Below are 12,828 nucleotides of genomic sequence, written 5' to 3'. Positions count from 1 at the left end.
CTAAATCTAATAGTAACTTTTTCGGTCTTATTCTATTCGGGAACGGGAGAATTCTCTGTCTCGTTCCTTTCGTCCTTCCTCGTTCTGAAGAGGGCTGAACGTTCGGTATTTGATGTTCTTTGAAATTGCGATAAAGATGACACTAAAGGGAAGAATTATATAAGATGAATAGTATATGAGATGAAAGAAAGGTTGTGGATTTTAAACGAGCGTTCCAGGGAGGAACGACTCTTGGATGAATATTGAAATTGTAAAGTATGAATGTGGTAATGCTTAGATGGCGGTTCATCTTGATGTTCCGTGACTACTCGTCCTCACGTAGAGGAGGGTAGGTCATGTGTGGGAACGGCAGGAGGTCCTAGTCCTTAGGGGTACTTTGGACAGATAGGACTAACCTCGGGTGGCAGCTGATGAGAGTATTCCAGTTACTACATCACCCGGGTGTACGAACGTCGTAGCTACACAGATTTCATACAGTTCGGACAGTCAGTCTAGTAGTAGGCCTTGTTTGGAGCATATGTTGAAATGTATCTTATGTGTTTGAATATGTGAAATGTATGTGTATACTTGAATTAAATTACATAAGCTTACCCTGTGTATTTCCTGTGTTGTCTGGTTTTGTACGTCTGTCCTTGTCGTTGCAATGATCATCCGTGTGGATGTGAGCAGAAGGAGACGAGCTGTTGGAAGAGGCGCTGGAAGAAAAAAAATTGGTAGAAGTAGAGGTAAAGACTGAACAATAGGATGTTCGGTCAGTAGTGTAGTTTGAGTATAAGGTGGTTACCTTTCCTTTTGAGTTCATTTGACCGCTCGGTAGATCCTTTTGTAAAACCGTTCAGTCATGATGACTTATTGCTTACAGTTAAATTTTTTGTAACTCTTATGTAAGGTCGTTAGGCTAAAAACATTCGCTCTTTAATATAAGACTGATCTGAATTATGATTAAATGTAATTATTCTATTATATAGTTTATACTGTATTTTTGGGATGTTACAAACATTCATATAAAATTTAATATTCTCAGGAAATTTTTGTACAGAGTAAGTGTTTAAATTTATGTAAAATTAAAAAGTTATTGTATCAAGATTAATATATTTTTGTATTACTGTACTGAAAACAAAAATATATCAATATTTATTAACTCTTTACCCTTTCAAACTTATCGCACTCTGTTAATATCTTTAGTAAAAATAATGATTTAGGCATGTTATGTAGATCAAAAGTACAATCTAAAAATATGAATACTAAATTTCAGCTAAAATATTATAAGAGATTAAAATGTCATAACGAGATGGAATTATATGTTTATATCTTTAAGAACTGTAAATAATTTTAATCATCCATAAGTATTTGTGTATAGTCTTAAATTGTTTAATGCTATCTTCGTATTTTCTTTTTCAATTTATTCAATTGCTTTAAAATTATTGAAATGCTTTGCCAAGCATTACGCATGGTTAAAAGTTGTGTAACTAGTACACATATAAATGAAAGAAAAAAACTTATTTTAGTGTTTATTTTAAAAAATATAACCGATAAATTTGATGCTTATCTAGTCTAAGAGAATTAATTACTTTTACTTTTGTACAATTAAAAAAATAAATTCTTTTAAATTACTAAATAAATAAGGTACCTGTGTTTGCCAATATGAGTAGGTAAAAATCTATCATACATCAGGATCTTAACACAAATGACAAGTTTTAAATCAACATTAACAATTTTTAGGTTGTGGCCTAGAGAACAATTATTGGATTTTGAACAAATGTCAAAATAGAGAGGTATTGAAAGTAAATATAAGTATATCAATTGGAAAATAATCTAATTAAACGGAATAAAAAAAGCAAAGAAAATATAAGAAGAAACTACTAAGAAAGACCTTGCTAAAAGTGGTTTTTAGTGAAAAATTAGTTTTTCACAAAGTTTTGATGCTAGTCAATTGATGCTCAAGCTGACCTCAACTAACAGGGAGAATTGGTCGTTGTAATTATAAGGCCTTCTGAATGCCATGGCAATGCAAACATAACAGTTGTCAGACAAAACATCCTAGCATCAGAAATCATTTGTTTTCTCAATCAACACTTGTTGTCACTATTGGTGCCTCTCCAAAATGAAAATAAAGGAATATGTGTAAGCAAGGAGCCTATGAACCCAGAAGCAGATTGGTTTGCTTCATCCTTTCCATTATCAAAATCCCGCCAGAACTTGATTATATGGAGACTTTCTTCCTCTGTGGATCTTTGGACAACAATCTTAGAACCATATCCTTTCTTTCTCATTTGTTGGCATATCTCAGAAGGATTGTTTGCAGTGAGGGTCACCATGTATAGCCATCCCTTTTCTGACAAAAGACGGTCTGCAACCGGCAAAATCTTATCTATAACACTTCGGCCATTCTCCCCACCTGCCCAAGATGAGGTAATACCTTCAACACCAACTTCGTCTTCAGGGGTAGGCACATAAGGAGGGTTCACAACCATAACATCAACCAACCCTGCCAAACGCTCCTCTAGTCCAGCTGCAATATCTGTTACTACCAACTCAGCACCAACCCCATGTGCTTCCATAGTCTTTCGGGTCACCTCCACAGCATGAGGGTTGATATCGGTTGCAAAATAGTTGACACCATAACCTTCCTGCCCCAGAATAAGAGCGAGGGAAGTGATGACATATCCACTTCCACAGCCTATCTCTATGCACAATGATGGATGATGTTCCAGCAAGTTACTGCGATCAGCTAGAAGAGCATCAACCAGTGCAAAAGAATCATCACATGGTTCATAAACCTCCTGATGGGAACTTACAAGGCGAATTTGAGCAGTTCTTGGTAATTCTTTGTATGAAGCCTATCAATGAACACATAACTGTCAGTAAACCTGAAAGGTTCAATCCAATTCACAAGTAAAAAGGGTCTGGGGAAGTGGCAGCAACAAAAGATTTGGCACACCATACCATTTTACCGGTGTTCACTTTGGCATTGATACACGGATGACCTTTATTGAATCCAGCTCTGACTGGCACTGCCCAATTTCAAGACAAAATTTGCAATATCAATTTCTTCCTACTCCTCCTGAGCCAGAAACGGCAGAATAATTTAGTTGTTGATTTTAATATTAAAAAAAGTAGTAACAAGAAGCAGTAGAAAAAATAAACTAAAAAGTGAACCTAGCAATCTGTCCAACAGCTTTTAGCCTATGAGAATCACCTCCAAATACCAATACATGCCACACTTAGACATATTTTTGCTTTTCTAACTCTACCAAAACCAGTGAAAGAAAACAACCCCTCTGCATTAATTAAAGGAAAACAGCGTGATTTATGCCCCTGCAGCAGATACACCAGCGCTGGTCACGTTCCAGCATTCCAAACAATGCTCAACTCTTTCCAGAATAGCAATTTCTGCATCCAATTCCGCTTATGCGTCAGTTTACCAGACTTCACTGCATATATCAGCGCCAAAACACCAATGTGCTAGCATCCAGGAGTAGTTTTCCATCATCTGAAACCTTATACAACAATATACTTACACTGTCCAGCACAATTCTCCCTTGATCATTCCAATTTCTTCATCATGCAGCACGCATATAAAAAAAAAAACACTAAAACAGCCACATAACAGAACAATATTGCCCCCTTGAACCAATGAATTTCATGCACCAGATTGCTTACCAATAGACCAGAACTTATCACAAAATACATCATAAAATATAGTAACCTAAACCATATCAAAGATCACAATTTTAAAGCACTTAAACACCAACTTTTCCTTACACATAACTCAAGACAGCACCTCTAATAAAGCAGATTCTGAATGAAACAGCTACTTAAAAGGACAACTTTGCACCTTTCACCCACTGATTTCGTGCTCCAGTTTGCTTACAAACAGATCAAAATTTAACACACTAAAACATATAACATATAGCACACTAGACAAGATAATTAATCATAATGTACACAACAGCAACACCAATTTTTCCTCAAACATGCACTTCAAAACAGCACCCCAAAAGCAACACATTCAAGAGACAAACAGCCCCTGCATCAGGCCTAAACATGGTTCAATAATTGGTTTAAAACAAAGTTTTCATCAGTTTATACAATCCAAAAAAAAAATTCCCAAACTTAAGCTTTATACTAGCTACGGTGACTGCTGCAACTACCATCCTAACAGTCTACTGCATTGGACCACTACCGCATCATACTGGACAGGTTTTTAAGCTGCAGACTCACTTCAGAAATGCTCCCTACCCTTCACTCAACTCACGGCCACTCACAAGTCATTGCACAGGACTCTCATGCACCAAAACCTACTAATGTGCTACACAATACTGCACCCGAGATCCCTCTCAAACCAAATTAGCTGGACTCCTACCACCAGGAATGACTCTGCACGAATAACATTTTCTGCACAATCCTCACACAAGGCTGCACTAACACTCCCCCCATCCCGCTACTGCCAATGTAGTAAGGAAAACAGGCCACTGCCTTGCACAAAACTCATCTACAACAGTTCATTCTAGTATCAGCCTACATGAATTTCTCGTTCAAATACTTAAACAAACACGGCAAGGAACATATATGCCAATTTACGTTCACACACAAGTTTAATATCCTACTCCAGCTAATACAACCCAAAAAAAACCACCACATTGCCCTGTCACATGTAAATACAAGACACTCCAGTTGCGTGGTCAATGAAACCAGAAATTCATACATCCGTTCAGACTGTGGATGTAACACATTCTTCACCTCAAACTCATGCCTAATGCTATTGATTTCAATTGAGCTGCAACCAGGAGTCCTTTGATGCAAATAATGAATACTCAAATAGGGTAAGAAGAGAACAACATGGACATGTGGATAAAGTGGGCGTAACAAACTCACCGGCGGTCGCCGCCTTCGCACTCGCCGCCCTCGAGACTCTATGCGATCGCAGCCCTCGCTGATGCCAGCGCTCTCCAACCCGCTGCTGCCTTTTTTCTTCGACTCCTTATTCTATTCGCGCCTATGTTTTTACTATTGTGCTTTCTATCTAGCATATATTTAGAATTTGAAGAAAAAGGCTCTTTTTCATTCTATTTAGGGTTTATTTAGAATTTGAAGAAAAAAATGGAATGATCATTTTTTTATAAATTTATTAGTTGTTTCATATATGAGTATTTTATGAAATATCATATTTTTTTTACAATTGTATTATAAACCCATTTTATAAATAATACATAAGTTACTTTTATAATTTGTATTACTTTTAATGATATTTCTATTTATAAATATAATTTTTCATCTATTTATAATTTTTACCAGTTGAATTACAATTTTCGAGTTTAAATTCTTTAGTTAGAATCTTATTTTCAATTTTTTTATTCTCTTATGATATGCAGTTTAATAATATTAGTTAGATTTAAAATACACTATTAAAAATTATTAATTTTTTTAATGAAATTAATTATTTATTAAATTAATTATTTGTTGAATTTATTATACAAAATAGTATCAAATCTTATATATATTTATTGCACCCTTCGTTCATCTATCAATTTTCTTCATTTTTACAATTACCTTATAAAGGTCAAAGTGAGTTTAGTTCTCACAACAATGTCCTCTGAAAGGTATAACCATAAATAAAATGTATGGTTTAACATTGGTTGAGAAGTTTAGCTATCTTTCAGGGTTTAGTCTAATTTTGTTTTCGTTCTAATATGTGTAACATGTTTGTGCTCACTCATTTCTAAGGTTAAAATTAGTTAAACCGTTGAAAACAATGTCTTATTGGAGGCTCCACCTTGTTTCTTGGAACTTTTGTAAACTATAAATAATAAGGCTTCCTCTGTTTTTTCTCACCTCACTTTTTCTCTGCACTCTGTTTCTCAAACCAAGCAAGGACGATGGAAGAGCCGCAATCGAAGCCCGAAACTATCCCTTCTTCGGCTTTGGTTGTGGCTGAGGTGGCTCCGGTTGTGGATGAAGTGCCCTCCAACGATGCCGTTGCAAAGGAAGCTTCTGGAGCAGAGGAGTCCAAAGATACCCTTGTTAAACCCGAGAGTGAGTTTTACATTGCACGTGTTGGTGTTCATGTTTTCATTCTCTGATGACTCCTTTCACGGGACAAAATTCGTGGGTTTTTGTCAAAATCTATTTTTGAGTGTCAAAATCTGTTTTTGAGTTTCTTCCCAATACATGTTTTTCTTCCAAGGCTTGTGGAAAAGTGTTTCTGAACCTTTTTTGGGGCCATCTAGCTTTGTGTTTTGATTTATTGCACTTAAGACACTGCAAATAATAATGAAGGAAAAACTGTGTCATATTATGTGTACTAAACCTTATTCTGCACTTAAATATTTTCTTTTTGAATTATTCTTATTTTCGAGGCTGTTGGCAACTATATCACTTAAATCTGTTTATATTTTCATATTTTTTGCCCAAATTTTAATGATGTACTTCGTAGTAACTATTGGAGATTTAATGGTTTCTTGTATAAAGTTTTCTATCTGTTTAAAAATTTATATAGATATATCATTTTCTTAATTCGACAGATACAGAAGTTCCTGAAAAAAAACAAAGCTCGAAAGGGTCTCTTGATAGAGGTTAGTGTTAACTCTTCTCATTTAAATTTAAAATTTAACGTTGGAAATTCAACCTTAACTACATATATAACCAATTTATAATATATAATTAGAAGTAAATCTCATTTTACCGATTGATTTTACGAAAGTGAGTTTAGTTTGAAGTACAAGATAGAAGATACTAGTAAGAACAGAAACTTACACTACCTAATTAAAGATCTTTAGCTGACATGTTAATGTGTCTTCCTTGGTAACATGAATATGTGTTAGTACTAACAAAATTTGGTAATCTCTTAAGAAAATCGTGTTTGAAGAATCTGATTCACCAATCACTTTTTTCTGGATGACGTTTATTGATTTCTAAGCTATTCACTTATGTTATGAACAGATGTCGCTCTGGCTGAAGTAGTTAAAGGGAAAAAGTTGTCCTATGTGAAGGCATGGGAAGAGAGTGAAAAGGCCAAAGCAGACAACAGGTAATAATACTTTTATGCACTTTATCAGTTTATGTATATGCCTCAAAGAAGGGTTATTCTTCATTTCTAAAAGTTAAAACTAAATGTGTTTAGAACTCATTGCAAAGTTAAAAATCACGTCATTTATACTGCAAAATGCAGAAGTTATAACATTTAGCTGATTGTTTGGCCAAACTAAAATGTTACAGTTGATTTTACAGAATATATTATTACATTTATATCTTAGACAAAAACAATCTGATAATGCTTAAACTCAACTAGTTTCTTAACATGAAAGGAAACATATGACTATTTCCCTAACACACACTCATGCCTTCCAAAGTCTGTAGGATATTATGATTTTGTGCTATGTAGACCATGATGATGATGATATGTCATTGATCCCTTTTACAAATTTCCAATACAAACTCACCTAAACTCGAGAAATCATTTGGTCTGTTAACAGAGCTGAAAAACATTTCTCAGCAATTGCTGCTTGGGAAAGCAAAAAGATGGCAGCTCTTGAAGCTGAGTTGAAAAAAATAGAGGTAATACTTGATTTACCTGTTCACTATTTATTTTAACGTGATGCCTTTCTTGTATATACATGTTATGTAGTAACATGGCTGGACTGAAGAAAGTGTTCCTTTCTTTACATCAAACAATATAATAAACTTCATCTGTTGGGAAGATGCAAGATCTATGTTCTCTGCATGATATTATTCTATACTTCAAATAAGGATTTTTTTGTAATTTCAATCTATATAGTATATAAGTGGATATAAATCTTGAATTAATAAACTAGTTTCCTGAAGTTGAGTTAGATGACCAAGTTATGCTAGAGAAAGGACAATTTTTTCTGTGGAGTAAAGTGAATGAAGTAAATGAACATAGAAGTATGGTGATTGTGCTGAATAATATAGCTTTGAAAAACTTGTTATGTGAGTAGGAACAACTGGAGAAAAAGAAAGCACAGCAAGCTGAAAAGATGAAAAACAAGATGGCTTTAGTTCACAAGGAAGCAGAGGAGAAGAGGGCAATAATTGAAGCCAAGCGTGGAGAAGAGATTCTCAAGACAGAAGAAATGGCTGCAAGATACCGTGCAACAGGAACCACTCCAAAGAAGACCGTAGGCTGCTTTTAATTTATCTTTTTGCCTTTTGGTCTGACGAAATTTGTAATAGTTTCACCTCTCTTGTTCTCAAGGTTGTCTATGTGCAATGATTCTTCCAAAGAAGAAAAAGAAAACCAAAGTTTTGTAAATGCCTCTTGTTTTTATCATCTAGCTTGGGGTGAAATGTTCAATGTAATGCTGTTTTTCTCTTAGAGAACTTCTTTACTTACCAATTAATCGAGTTTCTCTATTCATTCTTTTCTATCACCATTGCCCATTGGATCATCACTGTTTCTCTATCACCATTCTTTTCTATCACCATAGCTAACCTCTTTAGATGATTATTTATAATTAAAAGGTATTAATAACGTTTAATAAGGTCAAGAAGAACTTCAAATTTACAATGTAAATATCTTCGGTGCAAATCTAACATAAATTATGTTTAAGTGGCGAGTATTTTCTTAGTATCATTTTTTTTTCATACATACAGTGTGTTTTACTGCTATCATATTATATTATATGTTAAAATAGATTAAAAACATGAAGTCATTTTTTATTATGGTAAATAGTGTGATGATATCTTAAGATATAGTATTAAAATGAAAAAAATGAATAACATAATTAGTGTGATTGTGAAATTAAAAAGGCTAATAAAAATCATATTCAAATGTAAATAATATAGACCTATGCAAAGTGGATTAGACTAGGTGGTTAGGCTCCAATTTACGAAAAAGAATATTTTTTTTACTAATTATTTAGGTTTTAGATTTTTTTTAAGATTTTAGTGTTATTGAAAATTTAAAATAACAGTCCACTTGTCTTGTCAGTTTATTTTATAAATGTAATATCCGTAGTATTAATAAAAAAATCATATTCAAATGAAATTTAAAGTAAAATATTGAAATATGTCAAGGTTTTTAACTAAATTTATCATTTAATTAGTTTTCTATATTTTTAATTTTAAATTTTGGTGGGAAGTTCCCTATATAACAGCAACTCATTGCAGTTAATTGGTTCTTATGAAGTCTTCTGAAGAATGTACTCATATAAACAACTACAAACTTGGAAAAATAATTTTGAAGTCAAAATAGAGGTTCTTGTGTAACAAAGAGATAAATAGGACTCATTCAAAATATGAATTTCAAGTTTGGATCACAATAGACCTCATCAAATAAAGTATTCCGAAGAATCTAGTTTGCAATCTTCTGGGCTATGGATTACAATTGCCAATTTTGTGAACAGTTTTCCTATTTGCTATTGTTAATGTGATTTTGTGTGCAGAAATCTGACTTCCTGGAAGGTCACCCATCCCAGAATTACTCCAGGCTAAGCACGCTTAACCATGGAGTTCTTATGAGTTAGGCTACCGAAAAGCAAATGCATTTTTGGTGATATGAGTAGCCAAATCAATTCCTTTAAGCTATCCTTCAACCGTATAGTCCCATACCTATACAGTCTCCAGATCCCTCTCATTCCGGTGTATATCCGATTCGTCCATGTACCCCTTCCACACGAAGCTGCCAGGAACCGCTCCTTGTCTGTGCCCCCTGCACCATGCTTCTTGCACCGGCGTCACTCCCCGCCCTCGTCTCCGTGCCCGGGTGTCACACAGAACATGATCATATGTAATTAACATTTACTATATTCATACTGAGACTTAAACTATAAAAAATCCACAATAATGGCTCACCTATCACAGGGACCATATTCAGCTAATTGCCAAGCCATGTCATTCTCCTACTTGTTCAAATGCTTATACAGACAGCAATATTACAAAACACCAAACCAAAAGGTACATGATGATCCTATAATTCATGCAAATGCACTAAAGTGGACACATAAAAGAGTTTCCTTCTAAGAAGCTCATGTCATTGTTTATAGGAAAATCTAACAAGAGCTGCAAAGCAGTGTCTGATGAATCCTCCATGTCATTAGAGCTTGAAGAATCGGATCCACGAATCCTCCACTCAAACTCTTGTTTCACAATGTTAGAGGGCGTGGTTTCTTGTGCAATGGAAGCCAAATCTGCATTTATTCCAACTGACTCACACTTGTTGGAAGATGATCCTGCAGAGAGGGGACTGGGGCAGGAGCTGGTAGTGGTGATTTTGTTGTCATCAGCTTTGTGATGAACAACATTGCGAAATGCCTCTCCAACTTCAGAGTTCCAAATGCGGAGAAAGTAGTCAGAGTCAGTGGTTTTGGTATCTGAATTAGGATTGGTGGTGTTGTGGCTGAACCTTGTTGACTCATTTGAGAGCCTGGCCTCAGCTTCAAGCCTAGCACTCTCCCACTGAGCCATGTGGCGTGTGGACACAGATGCATGTGCCTTGTGGAAGGGGTAAGATGGAGATGAGACCAATGGCTCGTGAGTTCGAGGGTCAAGTCCCATGCTTTTGAGACGCTTCTTCAAGTGGGTGTTCCATAAGTTCTTTATCTCATTGTCTGTTCTTCCTGGTAACTGAGAAGCTATTGCAGCCCACCTGAAAATTTGTTCAAGATTTCTTGTCAAGTGTATTCAAAGTAAGAATTTGAACTGATTCAGAACAAACCAGAAAATTTTATGTACTTTGTACAGTTATTCACCAAAAAGATCTATGCTTTATTATGAAGTTTTGCCAAAGAGATAACAGTTTCAAAATGAGTGGATCTTGCAGAAAACAGAAAAGTTAACACAGTTGTTTCTTTGTTTTATGTTATGTGGGGAATTCCAATATCATAGATTTGTGAGGCAAAGCAAAAAAGGTTGTGCTTTGAAAATGTAAAAAAACTTCTATTCAATATTATCATCCCAAATGGGTTTCCAAACTCACAAAGATCCAAATTACTGCATGTTTGGTTTAAGAGTTTTTCTGTTTGTTATCATATTTTTACCGTTTGATTATTAATGTTTGTATAGGAAATATTAAACAATATTTACTTTTTCTAAAATATCTTCAAAAAAATATTGAAAAGACAGAAATATAAAGGTCAATAAATTGTTTACCTATTTCCTAGGATGCCATGAAGCTGTATGACTAGTTTTTCTTCCTCTTGAGTAAAGGGACCACGCTTGATGTCAGGTCTGAGATAGTTTGTCCACCTAAGCCTGCAACTCTTGCCACAACGAAGAAGACCTGAAAATGACAGATAATCTTATAACCTATGGAAACATGGAGATCATGTCATTTAGTTGAAAAACAGAATAAATGGTTAAGCATTGTCACACTTGTTTCACAAGGCTATGAAAAAAATAAAAAGAACAAAGATTTTGCGAGGAAAAGTGTCCAAAGTGAAAGGGTCATGGGGCATGTGGCTACTAAATCCGCAATAGAAATATAATGAAGTCAAAAGGTAGCACAAGTTTTGGTCAGGATTAGGATGCAGACAGAAAACAACAGAGAAAAAAATAAGATCGTAGCATAACATGAAAAAGGGTAATGTAAACATGATACAGAATGCTCCAAGTACTGCATTTAATTTCTCTTGCACTTAATTACTTGCCTATTTATATTCCTGCCTTTTAACATTTAAGAACTTGAAAAAGAAGAGTGGAGGAAAAGGTAAAAAGGAGTCAAGAGGTATAGCTTCTCTTCATTTGTTCAATAGTTGTTAAATTGGGATATGATATGATGGGCAATGTTATCATCGCAGCACACCAAGAATGTGAATCCAGCCATAGAAATGTAAAAGGGTGTAAAAGGGAAAAACAAAAAACCATTCAAACCACTTGGAAACAAGGATTAAAGCTGGTTTTAAAGTAAAAAAGTTATGTTAATAATATATATTTAGCAACCATAAAAAAAAGCTTTCTTCAAGAAATATATATATATATATATATATATATATATATATATATATATATATATATATATATATATCTATGCTCTATACCATTAGAAAGACAGGTTGAGACTAAAGTGGTTGTTGAAGTTCAGTTTAGCTGATTTTAACAGAAACAAAAACTAATCAAAGTACCAGCAAAAGAGCAAAACCTGCCATCCTTGGAAGAGAACGCCAGCTTCCATGGCCACCATTTTTCTTGATATAACTAGCAAGAATTTCATCTTCTTCAGCTGTCCAAGGTCCCTTCTTCAAACCCTTCTTGTCACAACATGGTGTTCTTCCCATTCTCTTTTAAACTCTCAACAAAAACACACACCACAGCACATCAACAAAGTAAATATATATCACAAGCAGAAAACTTGGAGAACCCTTTGATGCAGACAAGTTCTCCCTGTATTTTCGACACTACAGAAACACCCCAGAAGGAACTGGAGGCACTCAAAGCAATGAGAGGACAAATAAATAGTGAAGGCGTTGGAGATGATGAAAAATTGAAAAGTTGATTTGAGGTGGCATTGCTATTGGATGGGGGCTTGCTTGCAAGTATGATCAGCGAGTTTCCAGCTGAGACAAGCAATAAATGCGTGTGCTGTAGCATTGAGAAGTTGCATCATCATTGAGGCGAAGAACTTGCACAAACAATGAAAGTGGAGGGTCTTTATGAGGGTGTGCGTTTTGCATTTTTTGGTTTTTATTTTGCACAGAAGTGGGGTGAGAGAGAAGCAGATTGCAGTGAAGATGACAGTGACAGCATTAAATGTGGAGAGTGTGGAAATGAAAAAATAGAATGCATTAATGGCGGATTCTCTTCCAGAAAAGTCAGTGCAGGATTAAAAACCAACAGAGACAGTTAAAGGGAAGGACATGAACATTAATGGGG

At 34.9% G+C, this 12,828-nt stretch overlaps 3 protein-coding genes across 6 annotated transcripts; 1 reads left to right on the top strand and 2 right to left on the bottom strand.

Moving 5' to 3' along the window:
* Positions 1–1,887: 1,887 nt before the first annotated feature.
* LOC108327881 (uncharacterized) lies at positions 1,888–5,022 on the bottom strand. Of its 4 annotated transcripts, none has more exons than XM_017561607.2 (4): positions 4,879–5,018; positions 3,160–3,493; positions 2,947–3,064; positions 1,888–2,840 (listed from the first exon to the last, which is right to left on the bottom strand). In XM_017561607.2, exons 3-4 carry the CDS (start codon positions 2,947–2,949, stop codon positions 2,070–2,072), a joined length of 774 nt encoding a protein of 257 aa, XP_017417096.1. In that variant the 5' UTR covers positions 2,950–3,064; positions 3,160–3,493; positions 4,879–5,018; the 3' UTR covers positions 1,888–2,069. The 4 variants fall into 4 exon arrangements, with proteins under 4 accessions (XP_017417096.1, XP_052729896.1, XP_017417095.1 ...); XM_052873936.1 differs by having other exon boundaries at positions 3,160–3,393; XM_017561606.2 differs by lacking the exon at positions 3,160–3,493 and having other exon boundaries at positions 4,879–5,022.
* Positions 5,023–5,800: 778 nt separating this feature from the next.
* Positions 5,801–8,272, top strand: LOC108328006 (remorin). Its single transcript, XM_017561773.2, has 5 exons — positions 5,801–6,036; positions 6,525–6,575; positions 6,943–7,030; positions 7,476–7,557; positions 7,959–8,272. The coding sequence occupies exons 1-5, from the start codon at positions 5,880–5,882 to the stop codon at positions 8,151–8,153; spliced, it is 573 nt and encodes a 190-aa protein (XP_017417262.1). The 5' UTR covers positions 5,801–5,879; the 3' UTR covers positions 8,154–8,272.
* A 1,546-nt stretch (positions 8,273–9,818) lies between these two features.
* Positions 9,819–12,728, bottom strand: LOC108328005 (transcription factor MYB17). The gene is made up of 3 exons (XM_017561772.2): positions 12,098–12,728; positions 11,110–11,239; positions 9,819–10,606 (listed from the first exon to the last, which is right to left on the bottom strand). The coding sequence occupies exons 1-3, from the start codon at positions 12,231–12,233 to the stop codon at positions 9,949–9,951; spliced, it is 924 nt and encodes a 307-aa protein (XP_017417261.1). The 5' UTR covers positions 12,234–12,728; the 3' UTR covers positions 9,819–9,948.
* Between the last annotated feature and the right edge of the window lie 100 nt (positions 12,729–12,828).

This window comes from Vigna angularis, chromosome 2 (genome assembly GCF_016808095.1).
Source record: "Vigna angularis cultivar LongXiaoDou No.4 chromosome 2, ASM1680809v1, whole genome shotgun sequence".
NCBI classification, from domain to species: Eukaryota; Viridiplantae; Streptophyta; class Magnoliopsida; order Fabales; family Fabaceae; genus Vigna; species Vigna angularis.
The sequence above is the reverse complement of the archived record's forward strand: the minus strand, read 5'-3'. Positions and strand labels throughout refer to the sequence as shown.